At 49.6% G+C, this 18401-nt stretch overlaps 1 protein-coding gene across 6 annotated transcripts in view; it reads right to left on the minus strand.

Annotated features, from left to right (window-relative positions):
* Window positions 1–309: 309 nt before the first annotated feature.
* RPS6KA1 (ribosomal protein S6 kinase A1) overlaps window positions 310–18401 on the minus strand; it is a 24405-nt gene continuing 6313 nt past the window's right edge. For 2 of the 6 annotated variants that reach the window (XM_003214166.4, XM_010723224.3), the window contains exons 2-22: window positions 15338–15391; window positions 11545–11661; window positions 10889–10970; window positions 10597–10677; window positions 9887–9966; window positions 9512–9618; window positions 8930–8967; window positions 8670–8812; window positions 8201–8271; window positions 7879–7967; window positions 7615–7679; window positions 6907–7009; window positions 6529–6656; window positions 5974–6099; window positions 4889–4978; window positions 4507–4665; window positions 4183–4344; window positions 3501–3577; window positions 3287–3404; window positions 2729–2866; window positions 1470–2282 (exon numbers count right to left, since the gene is read on the minus strand). In XM_003214166.4, the coding sequence (XP_003214214.1) occupies window positions 2121–2282; window positions 2729–2866; window positions 3287–3404; window positions 3501–3577; window positions 4183–4344; window positions 4507–4665; window positions 4889–4978; window positions 5974–6099; window positions 6529–6656; window positions 6907–7009; window positions 7615–7679; window positions 7879–7967; window positions 8201–8271; window positions 8670–8812; window positions 8930–8967; window positions 9512–9618; window positions 9887–9966; window positions 10597–10677; window positions 10889–10970; window positions 11545–11661; window positions 15338–15391 (2190 nt within the window). In that variant the 3' untranslated portion in view covers window positions 1470–2120. The other 4 variants (XM_010723223.3, XM_031556780.1, XM_010723222.3 and 1 more) reach the window with 4 other exon arrangements.

An 18401-nucleotide genomic window follows, 5' to 3' on the forward strand; every position in this document is an offset into this window, starting at 1 on the left:
ATGCTCACTGCTATCTCCAGGCCACTTGGCTGCAAGTTAACACAGTACCTGGGCACAGCTGAATAATTCCAGGTAGACTCCGTGATTAGAAGCTGGATCCCAGATTTCAGCTTGCCAAAACTTTCCTAAGGACCTATAGGACAGCAGGTTGAAGGAGCCCTGCTTTCACTCCGATTAATGTGACCTCCACTCAGATGATAGCAATTAATCCCTCTATATTTTGGGAAAGGTTTAATGCTGTCAGAGAAAACCACTAAGGGAGCAAGAGTGGCCACAGGTGGCCACACAGATACCCACAGCTCTCATACACAGAGATCAACACATCCTTTTTTATTGAGCACTGGAATTAAAAAAGTAACAGCACTTGGTTGATTGGGAACTAATAATCAAAACTTGCCCGTAGCAGAAATTCACACAAGAACCTTTGCTGACTTCAGTCACACCCTCGTGCACCCACAGTCTCTGCAATTCTGATCTGCCAGCACTGGGGCAGCTCCAGCACTGGCTTGCAGGTGAGAGTGGGTCTGGGATTTACTTCTAGCACAGTTCACCTCAAAGCGTTGGTTTCTATTAACATTAAAATGCCCTGAGAGAAGGAATTCCCCTCTGCCGATCACATCCTGCCACCTTTCCTGTTGATTCCTGCCTTGTCCTAACTAGGTCTCATTATTTCCCACTGCGAAGTGGTGTAATACACCTGAGAGGAGGTGGCCCAATATGCAGCCCTGCTACAGTACTGCTGGTTTGCCTGTCACAGGGCAAATGACACAGCTCTGAGGATCTGTGTGCCCTGGTGGCCAAAGAAGGCCAATGGTAACCTGGGGTGAATTAAAAAAAGTGTGGCTAGCAGGACAAGGGAGGTGATCCTGCCCCTCTGCTCTGTCCTGGAGAGGCCACATCTGGAATACCACGACCAGTTCTGGGCTCCAGGCCCTTAATCATCTTTGTGGCCCTCTGCTGGACTCTCTCTAGATGATCCCTACCTTATTTGAAATGACGTAGCTACAACAAATATCTGGCCCTACATGGGAAAGGGTGAATCAGAGCTGCTTTTTAGTGCCACTTGACATCAGTTATATATTCTAGTTCTCATATACACAGATGGATGTCTTTAAAAATCAACAATTTACACTTCAAAAAAGTTTTACAGTGAAGTTCTCTCAGCAAAGATCAGTCCACACAAGGAGGAGCCAGTCTACTGCAGAAGGCACTTGGCCTTGACGTGGATTTGAGAACAAGTCCTCAAGGGGCAGGCACCAACTGCCCTATGCCCTTCCACACCTCAGTAGTTGTGCAAAGTCTGGTGAAACCACCCCACACTGCCCCATCCTCACAGGGTGGTGGAGGGGAGCTTCTTCACCCGCCGCTGTGCCAGGATGGAAGACTCGATGGGCTTCAGCTGGGGGCTCGGCTTAGAGCTGTTCAGTGCAGAGTATGTGGCAGCCATTGCCCCCTTGGAGAGAAGACACAAGAGTGATCACTCAGGAGCAGGAGATGTTTTACAAGAGGAGGGAGCAGAGGAGCCATAAACAAAGCCAGGACCATCTTGCTTTTTTTTCTTTAAATCTCCATCCCTCATTGACATGCCATTCATATCATGATAGAATCACTGAGATTTGGAAAAGACCTCTATATCACCAAGGCCAACCCCAGCCCATTCCCACCAGGCCAATGACCATGTCCATTAGTGGCACACCTCCGTGTTTTCCAAACACCTTTAGGGCTGATGACTCCACCATCTCCCTGGGCAGCTTGTTCCAATGTATTACCACTCTTTCTGACATTTTTCCAAATATTCAATCCTCTTCTGGAACACCTTGAGGCCATCACCTCTCATCCTATCTCTGCTACCTGAAGCAGAGGTTGACCTCCATCTCATTACAACTTCCTTTCAGGGAATTGCAGAGAGTGATGTGGTCTCCCTGAGCCTCCTCTTCTCCAGATAGAACCATCCCAGTTCCCTCAGCTGCTCTCCATAGCACTGTGCTCCAGATCCCTCACAAATCCATTTCCTTCTCGGAACGTGCTCCAGGGCCTTGATGTCTTTCCTGTAGAGGGGGCCCAAAACTGAACACAGCACTTGGGGTGCTGCCTCACCAGCATCAAGTACAGAGGGACAATCAAACCCCTGCTCCTTCTGGCTGCACTACTGCTGACACAGCCAAGATGCCATTGGCCTTCTTGACCACCTGGGCGCTCCGCTGGCTCATGGTTGATGCTTGGCTGAACAACACCCCCAGGTCCTTTTCCTCCTTGCAACTCTCTGCCATGCTGCTCCAAGCCTGTAACATTGGCATGGGGTTACTGTGACCAAAGTCTTGCTGAACTTCATCCCATTGGCCTCAGCCCATCGATGAGCCTGTCCAGTCCATCTGTAGAGCCTTCCTACCCTCAGGCAGATTAATACTTTGTCCTAACTTGGTGCCATCTGCAAAATTCCAGAGGGTGCACTCAATCCCCTCATCCAGATCATCATGAAAGATATTAAACTGAGCTGGCCCAACCCCTGCTGAACATCATCTGTGACTACTGCCAACTCCATTCACTACCACTCTCTGGGCCTAGCTGTCCAGTCAGTTTTTCAAAGAACCCTTGTAAGCTTTCCTGCCTCAAACGCTGGCATTGCCTCCCCAGCCCACAGCACTACAACCTTCCAGTCTGTTCTGCCCACACCAGGATGACTGCTTTCCAAAGAGCTCAGGGACAAGGAACCCAGCCCACTCTGTACCTTTACCAGCTGGACATCCTGGTGATTCAGCTGGCTCTGGGGTAAGCTGTCCTTCTGTGTTATCCATGGGTGTTGCAGGACCTGCTTGGCTGTCAGGCGCTGGTGAGGATCTACATGAAGCATCTTTGATACCAAGTCCTAAGGGAATCGTTTGGAAAGTCAGACATCTGAAGACTTCATACTTTAAAAGAAAAAATGCCACCCACCTGTTCCCAAATTGAGATTTCAGTTCAGAAGCCAAGTTTAAGGACCCCAGATATCAAGCTCCTTTTGTATAAAATATGTTTTCAGTGGGCCTGGGAGGTATAACACAGCAACAAACCCAGTGTGAGTCAGGCACAAGGTTGTTGCTGCATGCAAATTTTCACAGCCTGAGCTAGAACAAAGCAGGCAGAGGCACACTGCTGAGCTGCTCATGAGGAAGATGTGCACAGGGCAGAAGCCACACTACTGCTTTTATCCGCTCTCTCTACCCTTCCTCTCCAACCTGCCCTGAACCTGCATCATATTTGCCTGACCCCACCCTGTAATACAGTGCAGACAGACTCCACATCGTGCCTTGGCCATGTCAGAAACGGTGTCCCAGTTGCCTCCATTGACAGAGAACTTTCCCCCGCCTATTCGAGTCAGGATCTCTTCTGGAGTGTCACTGGGTCCATTTGCAAATGGAGTACAGCTGAGGAGAGATGAGAGCAAGAATGACATTTACCATCCTGTTTCCAGGCCAGGGAGTGGTTCTGGGCAGCAAGAAGCCATGGAGGGAGGCACTTACCCTGCAAGCATAGTGTAAAGGAGGACTCCCAGACTCCAGATGTCACAGCCCTCATCGTAGCCCTGTCGCTTCAGTACCTGGAATAAGCAAAGGAGAAGAAGTATGTTTGGTTCTCATTGCTGAGCTTGTTTCAGCTTGCGAAGAGCAGCATAAGCCCCCTGTGCAGGCTGGGTGCAAAGCTGCTAAAGCCGCACTGAACAGCAAAGGCATGGACTAAAGGTCAGCATTCACATCAGACTTCAGTTTCGTGGAACAGAGTAACTCTCCCAGCTGCATCAAAATGACAAGTAAGAAAGAAGCTGTGTTCCAAAGTGATGACACTGCATATATGCTCCACTGCTTTTTATCTCTTTTTCTTTCTTCCACACCAAGATAGCTGGAGGAAAAGTAATCCCACTCCTTTTAACAGGTCAGTTAGTCAGGAAGAGAAGCAGCCTACGAAATCATTGGGATTTTAGCATCTCATTTCCCTACACAGAGCCCCAGCAATATGGACAGCACAAGCTGGAGGACTGCAGTGGGGATCCCATATTTATTCTGTACTATGGCTATTGTTATTTTTCTAATTAATCCAAGACAAAATATGCCAGAACAGGCACAATTAGACCAATTGCAGAATTAGAACACAGTCTGGGGGAGGGAAATGACAGCTACTGAAGCCTCAAGTCAGCAAGGTGCTTACCTCAGGTGCTACAAAGTTTGCAGTATAGCAAGGAGTCATGAGAAGACCATTCTCAGCTCTCAGCTGCTTGGCAAATCCAAAGTCACATATACGAATGCTTTCTGGATTTCCTGACTCATCCACATAGAGAATATTGCTGGGTTTCAAGTCCCTGTGAACTACCTGCAGAACAAAGGCAATGCTACATTCATGCCCCAAGAAGGACTGAAGCTGCATCAAGATCCTCAGCCCCTGCTCTGGCCCTCTATCTGCCTTGCTAAAACATCAACACAAGGCATAACATCAATACAAAGCACCCAGGGAAGCAGACGTAACCATACTCACCCCTTGAGAATGCAGATATTCCACTGTTTTGCAGATCGTGTGTAGGACTGAACTGGCCTCCCTCTCTGAGAAAAACTTCTGTCTCAGGATTTTATCTAGCAGCTCCCCTCCTCTCATCAGTTCTGTCACCAGATACACGTACTTCCCATCATCATAAACCTACCAAAGCAAACATGGAGGGAGTTAATTAAAAACTGCTTCCCGGGCTTCCCTGTTGTATTTCTACCACCAAGAAGAAGAAAGAAGTCAACAACAGAGAGGTGGGACTGATTGGATTCTTCCCCACCCCAGAGTGATCCAATGAGCAATGCCATTGGGATACCCATGCTAGAGCAGCATTCTCACCCCAATGTACATGAGAAATCTTTCATGGTATACTCACATCTTTCAAGGTAATGATGTTTGGATGTTGCCCGTATCGCAGGAGGATTTCAATTTCCTCAGAAGGGTCCCGTTTGCTCTTGTCAATAACCTGCAGGGGTACAAGTAAGGGTTATTCACAGCTGGATGGGACAGTGTCCAGGACAAAGCAAACAAACTGAAGGTTTTATCGCAGAAGCACAGAATGGTTGAGTTGGAAGGGACCTTAAAGACCATTGTCTTAGTTTCAGCTGGGACAGAATTGTTTTCTTCAGAGTAGCTGGTATGATGCTATGTTTTGGTTCTAAGAGAAAAACAATGTTGATAACACAACGATGTTTATAGTTGTTGCTGAGCAGTGTTGTATTGCCAAGGCCATTCCAGTTTCTCAGAGAAGGGCTGATGAGGCCCAAGGAGCTGGGGGGGGACGACAGAAGGGACAGAATCAGGCCTTAATCAGCTGACTTAAACTGACCAAAGGGATATTTCATACCAGCATGTGAATGAGAGTTTTGAAGGGAGTGGGAGTTCATCTTGCTCTCTTCCACTCACTGAGTGGCAAGCTGGGCATCAGTCGGTAGGTTGTGAGCAATTGCTTGTGCATCACATGCTATATATATTTATATACACACACACACACACATATATATTATCCTTTTCTGTATCTTAGTAAAGCGCTTCATCTCAACTCATGAGTTCTACTTTGGTGGTTTTTTTTTTCCAATTCTCTCCCCCATCCCACTGGGAAGGGGGCCAGTAAGGAACAGATTGTGTGGTGCACAGCCACCTGCTGGGATAAATCATAACAACCATTCATAAGAACCTCTGCCGTGGGCTGCTTGCCCCCCACCTAGTCAGGCTGCCCATGGCCCCATCCAGCCTGGCTTTGGGCACCTCTTGGGATGGGGCATCCACAGCTCCTCTGAGCAGCCTGTGCCAGTGCACTGCAGACATACTGTGCTATATCCATTCCCTGTCATTTGCCCCAAAATTGTATATTTAAGTCCCACAAAATCAGGGAAAACAATTTCATTCCTTTCTACTGATTTGCTCATTACAGGGATGAACAGAAATCTAACAAGGGAGATCAGACTGAACATCTCAGACCTTGACTGCATACTCCATGTTGGTTGCTTTGTGAATGCACCGTTTGCACACAGAGTAGGAGCCCACACCAATCGCCTCCTTTACCACGTAGCCATCGCTGAACTGGATGTTCTTTCCATGCAGCTGCTGCAACAAGAGAGCAGGGAGCAAATGAGCTGGGAGGGTTCAGGGAATGCTTTGTGCAACGTGATGAGTTAACTACGATGCCAAGTGAAGTGACAGACTGCTGTCTGCTACATCCCACAGCCTCTCCTCCCTGCTGGGGAGAGAGAGGAAAGGAGAACATGGCAAATATAGGTCAGTAGGCTAACACTGCCTGCATGCAGCACACTGCATTCCTGCAGCACCTCTCATTGACACAGCCTGAGTCCACCTGGCAAGAAGGAGGCAAACACTCAGTGTGCCCTGCTGACCTCTGCACATGACAGTCAGTAGAAACAAAAGAACATTAGGATGCAAGAATTTAAACCAGAATATCTTTCCTTTAGCTCCTGCAGACCCTCTCTGGAGTTACTGCAGTCTCAGAGCAGCTGCTCTTCTGTCCCCATGTCTCACCTGCACCACGGAATGCAGAGGGGGCTGTGCAGGTTTCACCTTGCTGTCTTCCATCAGTCCGGTGGCCACAAAACTGAAGCCGCGGAAGAGCTGATGTGCACCTGCACTGGGAGGGATGCCTGGGGAATCTGCAACAGGAGGTGAAGAAAAACTTGAAAAGGAGTAGCAGCAGAAGCCTTCCCCTCATGGCTGTGGCTCAGACAAGAACAATATCATGCAGCATCGAACTACCAATAACACCCTGCATATGGCTGGGACTCCTTCTCCCTGAAGCAGCTAGGAGGAGGCAAACCTTGCCGTGATAGCACAGGCAAGCCATGATTAAGCTGTATTATTATTTCACACAGGCTTCAGCTGAATTCATAAATTCATACCAACCTTTTGGTGTACGCGATGTAAATTCTGTATCAAAATAAAAGGTGTCATCAGGCTGGCCTACAGCAGGCTTGAAGGGCGGCTTGATTTCTCTTCGGTACAGCTTCTGCAAAATATAGGTAGCATGGAAGTGCTGTGATAGTTGACTGTGCTCAGAAGGCTGCTAATAACTGCTAAGAATGAGAGGCTGGGAAGAAAGTTTACAACACTAGAAACAGTGCTGAGACTGCAGCCCAGCAGTGGGAGGGATGGCCTCCTGGCCAGGAGGGTACCTTTCAGAGAGATTGTGAAGAAATTCTGTAAGTTTCTACCACGTATCATATATTAACGAAGAAAAAAATAAAGTGTTCTATGTACAATACAGTTATTGTCCTGTTTCTCTGCAGAGTACAATGCAGCTCCTTGCCAGAAATGCCTTCCTGAGCCCTTCCTACTCTGTGCAAGGCAATCCTTGTGCAAAAACCCAATTAAAACCTGCACCTTACTTCTGAGAGATCAAATCAGGGTGAGGTCATAGGCAACTTAGTGTGAAACAGTTACTTGCATGACAAACAGCAGTTTAGCTTCGGGAAGGATAATTAGGAAAGATGGAAACATGGGTTGGTAGCACTCCCACAGCTGGTCAGCCTGCAAGTGTCACCACTGCAGTCAGCAGAGCTGCATCACTGTGCTAAATGGGGTGAAGTTTGCTTTTGTGTTTCTGATACTCACATTCCAGTCAATAGTAGAGTAGAACGGATGACGCTTTATCTCTTCTGCCCCATCTGGACCAGAACCTGAAAGATGCACCCGCAGAGTGCTTAACATTTAATCAGGATCACCAACAAAGCAAAGGCTATCACAAAGCATGCAACATAATCAGGTATTATGGAGAGCCTATTAACTTAGCACAAGTGCCAGCATGCTGCCAACCCACTGCGATGTGAGAGGCACAGCTACAGCACCAGGTGGATTCAGAAACAAAAAATGCCTTACCTAATCTGTTGGCTGGGTTCCTTTTGAAGAGGGCTCGCAGGAGGCTCTGTGCCTCAGCGCTCAGGAACTGAGGCATGCCCAGTTTTGCTCTAGGGAAGATGTTATGCAATCAGTTGTAGGTATAAAGAAGCCAACCCACAAGCAGCAGCACCTCCACCCCTGAAAGTACAACAATCTGGCATTTTGTACTGCACCCTTCAAACTGAGTGTTGATATGAAGCTACCTGCCAAGTAATGCCATTACATTGTGAACACCAACTGGAGCATGCTTAGAGAAAGAGCAGCAGGCTTGTCTCTATACACACATCAAATCTCCTCTTACTTAAGGATGAGGGTCATCGTTTCCTTGCGGTCCTTTCCCTGGAACGGCAGCGAGCCAGTGAGCATCTCAAACTGGGAGGGAGAGAGAACAAGGGGACGTCACATATACGAGCAAGTCTGAGGACTGCACAGATCTCATTACACCTTCATTTGGGAATTCTCCACAGCTAGCAGAAGCCTTGCAAGTGATCAAAAGCCTGGCTCTGGAAAAAGAGAGCAGGCATCACATTCTCAGAAGGGAGCTTTGTATCACAGTGTGTACTGGGGATGTGTTCCAGCAGTGCCTACTCCTGCCATAGCCCTTGGATCCAGCAGCTGCCAGATGGTGGCACCAGATCTGCACAGCAACCAACAGCCTGCTCCAGGGCCGACACTGGCACCAGCACCTCTGCTGGATGCAGTCACCTCATGGTATTTCATAGCTAGACCCTGAGCAACTGCTGAGGTTTCCAAGCCCACCAGTTACGCACCATCAGCACCCCATAGGACCACCAGTCTGCGCTGTGGGAGTGGCCCTGACGGTTCACCACCTCTGGGGCCATATATTCCACTGTCCCGCAGAAGGAGTAGGCTTTCTTTTCATGGTCTATTGCCTCCTTACTCAGGCCAAAATCTACAAAAGAGAAAAAGCATCAGCATGTGCCCACCTGCTCTTCACAACGGCCCAGAGCAGGGAGGTCTGAGAGAAGCTCCATGTTTCAAGAACCAAGGTTTTTATGGAGCGCCTCACCTGTGAGTTTGATGTGTCCTTCTTCATCCAGGAGGATGCTACAGCAAGGAAGAAAAAACAAGTTATTAGTGGCAAAGAAAGGCTGGTGAGAACCAGCAGTTCTCTCAGAGCTGGTCAGAGATGCTCCAGAACTCCAGAGGAGGAACGTATCCATCCTTCCCTGTACTTCAAGCTCCATCATCATAAATGGCAGAAAGCAGCTGCCTTCTATACACACTGAACTTCACATTGAACCAATGAGCTACACAGATTACATCAACTTTGATCCCTCCCATGTCTCAGGTAGGAATAACCCAGTCGTGCAGCTGCTGTGTCTCTTCAGAGGCCTTTTTCCTCCGAAAGCTCTCAGTTGCTTAAAGCTGGAGCCCAGCACTGGCTGAGGATTAATGTTCAGACATGTGGTGCACACATGCTGCCTCCACAGAGCTCCTGGCTCTAACTGCTGGTGTGAGGAGCAAGAGCCTTACTGCTCTGCTCTGCTGCCTTCCATCTGCTTGGCCCAAGGCATTGTTTTGTGGAAGAAGGTTGTGCTGTGCTCTGACTGCAGGCTGAGGACTGAACATAGATCTGTACCGTACGTACTTCTCTGGTTTGAGGTCTCTGTATATGATTCCCAGGCTGTGCAAATGGTCAAGTCCCAGAGCAAGTTCTGCTAGGTAGAACTTCACGTCCTCCTCTGTGAACATGACCTGCAGAAAGAGATGGGGGTTATAATCCTTGGAGCATGACAAGCAACACACTTCACACTCATGTTGCTCCCTCGTGCCATTTTAAATCTAAGTTTTCCAGGCTTTGCCAGGGGACAGGGCTCCAGACATTCCCTCCTTTGGGCTAGCAGCAAGTTGGAAGCTCCTTCCAACTCTGTCAAGGACTTTCTGAGGATCAGTCGTTCCTCCAGGCAATTAACACACAAACTGAAAGCCTCAGCAACCCACCAAGATGCCAAAGTATACCCACCTCTTTGGAAAGCCGAGTGAAAAGGTCACCTCCTCGGAGGAAATCCAAGATGAGATACAGCTTCCCCTCTGTCTGGAATGCTGAAACACAAGCCAGAGCAGGAATCAGACCCCTCCACTGAGGGAAAGCTCGATGGAGTGACATTAATCACTTAAATCCCAATGGCTTCAGTTGTGTAAATGCCTTGAGTTGTTACTAGGTTAAATACAAGTAGGGTAACCATTCGAGGTAGATCAGATCTCCCACCCATGATGCTGAAAAGGACGCAACCCCTTGGCACTGCAGAAAAGCATCATTTTATGTGGGATTTGTTCCCTTTCTGCCACTGATGCCCTGCTGGAAGGGCTGTTTCTCAAGCAATACACTGGTCAATTTATAGGGGCAGAAGCTGTCCTCAACTTCCTCAGAATCAGAGCGTTCATCCTGCCATGATCTGACTTGACCAGTTAACTCTGCTTTCTCCTGAAGTAATGTTTTAATCCCAAGGATTTGATGTTTAAACTTCTTCTCCTGGTGCCCCATTCAAGGGTGAACACAAGACCAAAGGCCTTTCCAGGAAAGGATTTGTCTTAAGGGGATTGTGAAGGCTCCAGCACAGCACAGCACAGCCACTGAGGGACATGGACTGACACAGGCTCTGCCACTGCAGGTGCCCAGAACCTGCTGGGGACAGTGGCAGGGACACCTGTCCCAGCCAGCCCCGCACTCACCGTAGTGCAGCTTCACCACAAAGGGATGGTTTACATCAGCTAGGATGTCCCTTTCTATCTTTGTCCTTACACGATCACGCACTGTGGGAAAAGAGAGGAACAGTTCAGATGCTGGAGAAAGCAAAGAGCCCTGATGTCAGCCTCACGCCTAACCCTAAGCATTCTGGGATCAGACAGCTGGAGCCAGATCTTTCCAATCTCCATCACCCCAGGGCCAGCAGTGACTGGTGGTGACATTTTCCCAGTGCAATTTCCCATGGAGCAATAGGACACTGCAGTAAGGCTCCCCTACCTTTCAGTGTTGCCTTTTTGAGCACTTTCATGGCATAGAGGTGGTTGCTGTCTGGTGGTGTTATTTTTCTCACCAAGAAAACCTGAGGCAGAAGAACACATGGTTTTAGACAGCTTCAAAATCCTCTGTTCATTGCAACAAAGCTGTTGCTGCACATGCACAGCCCACTGCTGCACTAGCCCTTGCTGTGCTGGTGGCTGACTGACGTGAAGTTGAAGTCTTAACACGGGAGCAGATGGTCTGCAAGAGACCTGGGTTATTTGCACTTTGAAACAGATACAAATTACAGGCTACTTCCTTCCCCCTTCGCAGAAGGGAAACAGCAAACAAGCCAAACCCAGTCCCTGGCACACAGCATCACCGTGAGAAGAGAAGCATGCCCCAGCCCTCTGCCCCCACAGCACTGCATGCTTCTTTCCTCATGACCAGCTGCATAAAGACCCCCGGGGCAGTGCTGACACACAGACTTTGATGAGAGGCATCTCCACAGCTGCCCTTCAAATTAGAAGCAGCCAGTTGCTAAGTGAGCATATCAGATTCTCACCGTCTGCGATCCAGTGAGAATCAGGAAAGAGGTTATGCTGGGGACAGTCCCTTTGTCAGCTCTTCTTTCAACACCACTTATCTACATGACACACAGGAAGGACTGAGCTCACCTTGCCAAAAGAGCCCTGTCCCAGAACCTTCAGAAGCTCAAACTGAGAAGGGTCAGCCTTCTCAGAGCCTTCCTTCACATGGTGTGTGATATTGATTTCCTTCACAACACCCTCGCCCTGGAAAAGAGGGGACACGGTTGGCTGTGGATATACTAAACAACAGGAAAACAGTCTTACTGAGTCAAGGGACAAGGATTGCAGCTTCAGACTCACAGGAACCACATCTGAGAGAGCCATAAGAGCTGGTCACAGCTATCTCCTGGCTTTAACACCTGGAACAAAGCAGTCCCCAGTGGGCTTCCACCAGACAGCACCATTACAACCCCACGCTCTTCCCAGCACCAGAGATGTTGCATTCTTTTGAACTGCATTTTAGATGAGTGCTTGAAAGCACCTTCCTTTTTAAGGCACTGGTGGCAAAAACAGGAGTGTTTATGCCACTAAAAATCCCACAACACAAAAATATGGTGGTGTTGTCAAAACATGGCCAGGGCTGGCAAAAATCAGACATGTTGGAGCCCATCTGCTCGGCAATCTGAGCAACTCTGCACCATAAGCCTTGGTGCATCTTCAGCACATACAGATGATGCTTTTAACAGACTCAAGCCTTCAGAAAGATTGAGGGGAAGCCAAGGTCTCTGGCACATGTTTTGTTTAAAACACATTCTTTTACTAGTTACTAGTTAGATTTCCCCCTTGCCGAGCAGGGGGAAAATCAGAGTTTGTTTTCTAGAGCTACTCAGATACTCACTCTGGAACCCACCTAATCAAAGCTTTTAGAAAACAACAGGAACTGAGCTGCAGGCTCTGCCTCCCGCACACACTGAGCTCCCACCCTCGCTCCTCCTCGCAGAGCACACGGATGTGGTTGTTGCCTGCAGCACAACATTGAGCACCCTTCCTTTCCCACTCCTGTGCTTGGCTTTTCACAACATAAGGTAGGGCTTTGCTCCGTGTCTGCTGGTAGCTTTGCTCTCTCAGGATCCTGTGATGTCCAGATACTCAGATCTGGCAGAGAGACCCATGCACAATACAGTCTGAGCACATGGAGAGGGTGATGAGACAGAAACTCCCCCTAGGTCACAGAATCATAGAGCCATCGAAGGTTGGAAAAGACCTCATTGTGTCCAACCATCAACTCATCCCCTCCATGCCCACTAAGCAAATCTCAGTGAGCACACTGAAGAAAGATATTACAACCTCTATGACAACAAGGTCTCACACTCCATGTGATCTCTCAGCTTCAGCCATCTTACACCTCTAGTTTTGTTTGGAGGCTTTGCCCACGGCAGACAGCTGTTGGTCAGGAACAGCTTCCCACCTCCAGCCAACAGTTGGCCTATAGGTCTCTATGGCCTCCAGGTGCCAATGTGGCCTGTGTGGGGTCACGTGAGCCATTAGGCACAGTGAAACAAACACCCTGAAGGCTGGCTGTGTCACAACGGGGCTGTCTGCCGGCTGCTGGGCTCCTTCCCTCCCTTCTGCCACTTCATGAAAACTCAAGAGAGAAAACAAGCCTACATGTCGCTGCCATGCATTTCACCCTGCAGCTTCACACACTTTTGCAGAGAGGAACATTTGAAACGAACAGTATGTCTACCTCCAAGACACCTCCTCATACCACAGCTGCGGGACCTCTTTGCCTTGGTCAATGGCAAGACCCACCGTGTTGAGCTGCAAAGGGTCTCCGCAGCCCAACCTGCGGCTCTGAGACCAGGTCCTACACCACAACACATCTCCAGCACAACAGCCCCCACGTGCCACTGAGCCGCAGCACCAACAGCCTTCATTGCACCACGATGAGTTTCTTACAACGGCACCACAAAGCAAACCACCCCACAAGGCACAAAGACAAAAGCAAACCAGAACATTCATCTGAAGCATTGGCCCACCAGGATGAGCAGCAGGCAACACAACCTACATACTGACCGGGCTGGGGAGCGGGCTGGGGGCCGGCAGCTGCAGGCTGCAGGGCTTTGCTCGGTGCTTCCTGTGCAGCCACAGCGTGAGGAAGGCGCAGATGCGGGGCAGCTTGGGGTCCCTCTCCATTTTCCCATCCCGCTCAACATCGCAGGGTCCCAGTGACCACCTTGGGGAGCCCCTGGAGCTGGGGAGGCTCTGGCATGGGCACACAGCCACGCTGGAGGAGATGCGGGTGGTTAAAGCCCGCTGGCAGATGTGTAGCGGAGATGAGCGATTTGGTCACACGGAGGCAGGTTCATGCTCCTTGGCGGCACTTGTGGTTGGGGCTTTTTTTTGTTGTTGCTGTTTTGCTTTTAAAAAAAAATCTCACAGCTCTGTGTTCACATTCGATTTCCCTTCCCTGGCTCAGAAAAGATCTGTCAGAAATGCTCTCTGACAGAAAATGTGCGTGGTGTAGGCCAAAGTCTGACTTCCATCTAGCACCATGTGCCATGCTCACACTGTGGGTATTTCCACAACAGGAGAATATGCTGATAAGCCTCTGTCTCTTTTAAAAGGAAGAGAAAAATGAATGAACCCCCACGCAGAAGCCTGGCAGCACTTCTGTTGGCTCTCCCACAGGAATGATGGTCACCCTCAGTGAGATGTGGTGTGTACCAATTCCATGGTGAACCTTCTGCCACCATCAGGGTTTACACCTATCCCTTCATTTTTATTTCAAACCCAATCCTTTTTGCTTCATTCCCCCTCCAAACCCATATTTTCCTTTGACCTTTTAATGGAGTCTGGACTGATGTCTAATGCTGCAGCACCCTCTAAGCGTAGGTAAGAAAGAAACCCCTTGAGATGAGTACAATGATGCCCACACATCTTTGGAACTAGAAATAACCCCGTGTTGGTGTTGACTTTTGAATTTCTGCAGAACACAGTCTGAAAAGGGGCCTCAGAGAGCCCATTTATGACAGTCCTGCCTCTTCCACCCCTGTACCTTGTTCTTTGATAACCAATAACGAAAGAATCAAATGACTGAACGCCAGCAAGCCAGCCGGTCCCAGCTCTGCAGGGAGAGCCTCAGCACCTGGTGACGATGCCCAAAGCAAGGGGCTGGGGGCACAGAGCAGCATGGGACAGCACTGCACAGTCGCTCAACAGGAGCTCTCCAGAGCCTCAGCTCATTCTGACACTTCCTTTGCTCTGCAGGGATGCAGGTGAGCATCACCACTTCCAAGGAAGCTCCGTATCACCACAGGAGCTGCAGTAACAGCTCTCTGCAGATGCACCTGGAGCTATTTAGATCTGATAAATTTTGTTCTGACCACAACGTTACGTGTTGGGTTATCACCACTCAGCTCCCTGAAGAAGCCACCTTATGTCCACACAGAATCACAGAATCACAGAGTTGTAGGGGTTGGAAGGGACCTCTAGAGATCATCGAGACCAACCCCCTGCCAAAGCAGGTTCCCTACACCAGGTCGCACAGGTAGGCGTCCAGGCGAGCCTTGAATATCTCCAGAGAAGGAGACTCCACAACCTCCCTGGGCAGCCTGTTCCAGTGCTCTGAACAGCTCAACAGCAGAGCCCCGCAAGCCAACAAGATCAGAACGTGTCAGGAGACAAGCACAGCACATAAAGGGGTTTGGTGTGGGCAGGAAGGAGGAGGAGGATGAAGTCAAGTCTGGAATGTCACATGAGCAAGTGACTAAGCGCTGTTTGTTCCATGAGCACTTTCACTGAGCGGAGAGAGGTCTGTAGGTAAATCTGCAAGGCAGGCATGGTGCTGGGGTCCCTGCAAGCAACGCTTCCCCCTCATATGTGCTACCATAGGAGACAAATGCCATTACGTGCACCACTCTCCCAGAGACTCTCTTACCTTGTCTGCAGAGTCCACCAGATCTTTCTCTACCCAAGTGATGTCTGACTTCACCTGCGGAACAATAAATAAGTGTCAGCACAAAGGGTCTGCAAAATTCTGCTAAAGCTTTCCCAGCAAACTCGCTTAGCCAGAGGCGAGCTGCTTGCAGCCCCTGGTCACGTCCCACTACATGCCCTGATCTGGTGGTGGTTCCAGGAGAGCAGGAGGAGCCAGCTGCTATTGGAGCCCTGGACAGACTCCGACAGGCAGTGCAGAAGGACGGACGGTGCTGGCAATGGGATCCCTGTGTTCCCTGCGATCCAAAGCACTGCTGCCAAAGAGGGAGGCCCAGCACTCCTGAAGCAGCTGTAGGAACACGTCCAAAGCTGAACCTCACTGCATCCCTCCAGGGCAGGGCAAGGCAAAGCTGACGCAGGCCTGAGCAGCAGTAGAGATATTGGTGCATACTTTGGAACCAGATGCAATGCTATAAAACCTTACGGTGAAACTAAGGAACATTTAAAGGGAGCTTAGAAAATAAGTGCCTCTCAGCTAGGATATGGCTTTCTCCTCGTAGGAACTCAGACAGGGAAGAAGTTTTGGATGGACAGAACTTAGAACCTGAAGACTGCTATGTTTTTATGAGTACACGTAGATATGCTATCACATAGGTGCTCTTTGGTTTGGTTTTGTGAGAATGAGCTGAAGCTCTGATAGAAAAAAAAACACTCAAAAAAAATCAGATCAGAAAAACCAAACATATTTGCAATGTTTTCCCCAGGGTGCAAGCCTTCAGTCTACAGGTCTCTGCAGGAGAGTCCTGAGGAGGGACCCGAGCTCCTGCTGCTCCTCCAGCAAGCCAGAAAGCAGCACAGGAGCACCAGTGGGGAGAGGAAAGGTGAGCCCCAAGGGAAAGGAGGTGCGGCAAAGCTGCAGATCAGCGCTCAGAACTGACAGATTGAAAGTCCGGAAGGACTGAATCACATCGGAGGGGCCCTTTGTTCACCTCTTCCCCTTCCTCCCTCGCTGCATCTCCCTGGGGGTGTGGGGAAGGGCTGTCCCATCCCGACACCTTCCGCCAGGCATGGACCCACTGCACAAGCTCAGGTCCTGTGGTCCAACCCCACCAGCACAACAGCAGCCATCTCCTGCCCGCAGCCCCAGGGGAGGCCATCTTGCAAATTCCTGCACGCTGGGGAAATCACCTCCGCAGTCCTGGAAAAGAAAAGCGCAGCCATGCGTGCCCGGCAGCTCTGAGCACAGGAAGTTGCAGAAGTCGGAGCAGGAGGTGACTTCTGGTGAACTTCTCAGCACAGATGGCTCATCCCATGCCAGGGCTGGGGGCACGTGCTGCTCCAAATACAAAATCCGAGTCCTCCTTCCTGCTTTCTCCTTTTTGAGGAAAGCTTTTGCGAACCAGAAGCCAAGAGACAGGTTTGTTTTCGCTCGCGTTTTGTCACTTTGACGGTTGAGACAGTCACATCAAAATGCAAGAAAAAAAATGCAAAAGCTAAAAGCAGATTATGCTTCTGGCATTTAGCTTCCTATTCATCAACAACTAACCAGAAGCTGTCGTAATTTCTGTTGCTTCACACATGCTCTGGTCCCCAAATTTTGGCAGCACCTAGGAAAGACACTTCTAGGAAAGCAGTTTTACCATCAGAAATGCCTTTTGCGAGAAAGAAGTCGTTAATGCAGACAGGACCAGGGCCGGCACTCTGCGAGCAGGAGGTTCCCCAATCCTCCCTGCATCCCGCAGAGCAGACAGCACAGGGCTGTGCACAGCAGATACCTTACAGCTAGACACTTGCCTCCTGGATCCTTGGCTTGCTGCGGAAGAGGAGCCTCAACATCTCCAATGCTTTAGGCTGCTATTCTCCCATAGTTTGCAAGCTGGCTTCTGAACCCAGAGCTCTCTGCAGCACCCAGACTGCCACGAGAACCCCAAGTAGTAGTTACGTCACTGGGATGTATTTTGGGAGTTTTCTCTGAAAGGAAACTGCGGTTTCATGTGGGGAAATTGCATTGTGTGGCGATGGCTGTACAGCACCATCAACTCAACACGAACACCAGATGACTTCTGGGTGCTCTGACATGGCTCTTTCCACCAGCAAATCTCAGCAGGCTTTCTAAGAGGATACGTATTGTGGTCCCACGTCACACACAGAGCAATGTGAGACAGCATATAGCAGCTGAGCCCCTTCAGCTCTTCCCTAAAGTTACACTGCCCTTCTTCTGAGCAGCACAAACACTGTTTCCAGCATCAGTCCCCCAGTGCTGGATTGCAGCTCTCCAGGAAATGGGTCAGAAGGAGCTGTTTTCTGCCCCTTCATTGGTCTGCCCCTGTCCCATGCTGGAGACTCAGCTCGGCCACCTGCATCCTGCTGCATCAGGGCTTCTAGAAACTGCTGCGAGGCCCCACATGAGCCCAGCACACTGACATCTGGTGAGCATTGTGCAATGCTGCCTGCTGGCTTGGGGTCAGCTCCTGTACCATGACACTGCTCTCTGACATGGAGATGTCCTGACACAGAAAGGAGGTGAGGAGATGGGAACTGGGTATGCTCATGTGGGGCAGTGCAGCCACAGGTCCTGGAGGGGCTGCAGGAGGGCTTCAATCCTACGGCTCTGAGCCAATCCTCTCTCAGTGCCTGCTTGTAAGGAAAAAGCGAGCCACGTGCTTACTCCTAGCTCCCTTCAAGGGGCCATCTGCATTTCATCTATGCAAAGTAGATGCCCTATATGGCTTCTGAAGTTATCCAGCTGCTTCACCAGTATCACTGCCATGGTATTCACAGGAACATGCAGTACAGCACACAAACATGCGATGGGCAGGAAAAGCCATGCTGAAACAGCTTTCCCATATATCACTTCCAGAAGATCCAAGTTTGACACCTGGGGAGATCTCAGCTGTTTGTATGCCTTATTCCATATAAGGTACATGGTGCTCCCACTGCAGAGCTTGGGGCAAACGGGAAGTAGGAGGTGCACAGGAAAGAAATGCACTTTTTGCTGCTGTGAAGACTAAAGAAGCAGTGGCAGCTCTGTCTGGAACTGTTTTTTTTTTTTTTTTTAAGTGGTG

The sequence above is a fragment of the Meleagris gallopavo genome, chromosome 25 (assembly GCF_000146605.3).
Source record: "Meleagris gallopavo isolate NT-WF06-2002-E0010 breed Aviagen turkey brand Nicholas breeding stock chromosome 25, Turkey_5.1, whole genome shotgun sequence".
NCBI classification, from domain to species: domain Eukaryota; kingdom Metazoa; phylum Chordata; class Aves; order Galliformes; family Phasianidae; genus Meleagris; species Meleagris gallopavo.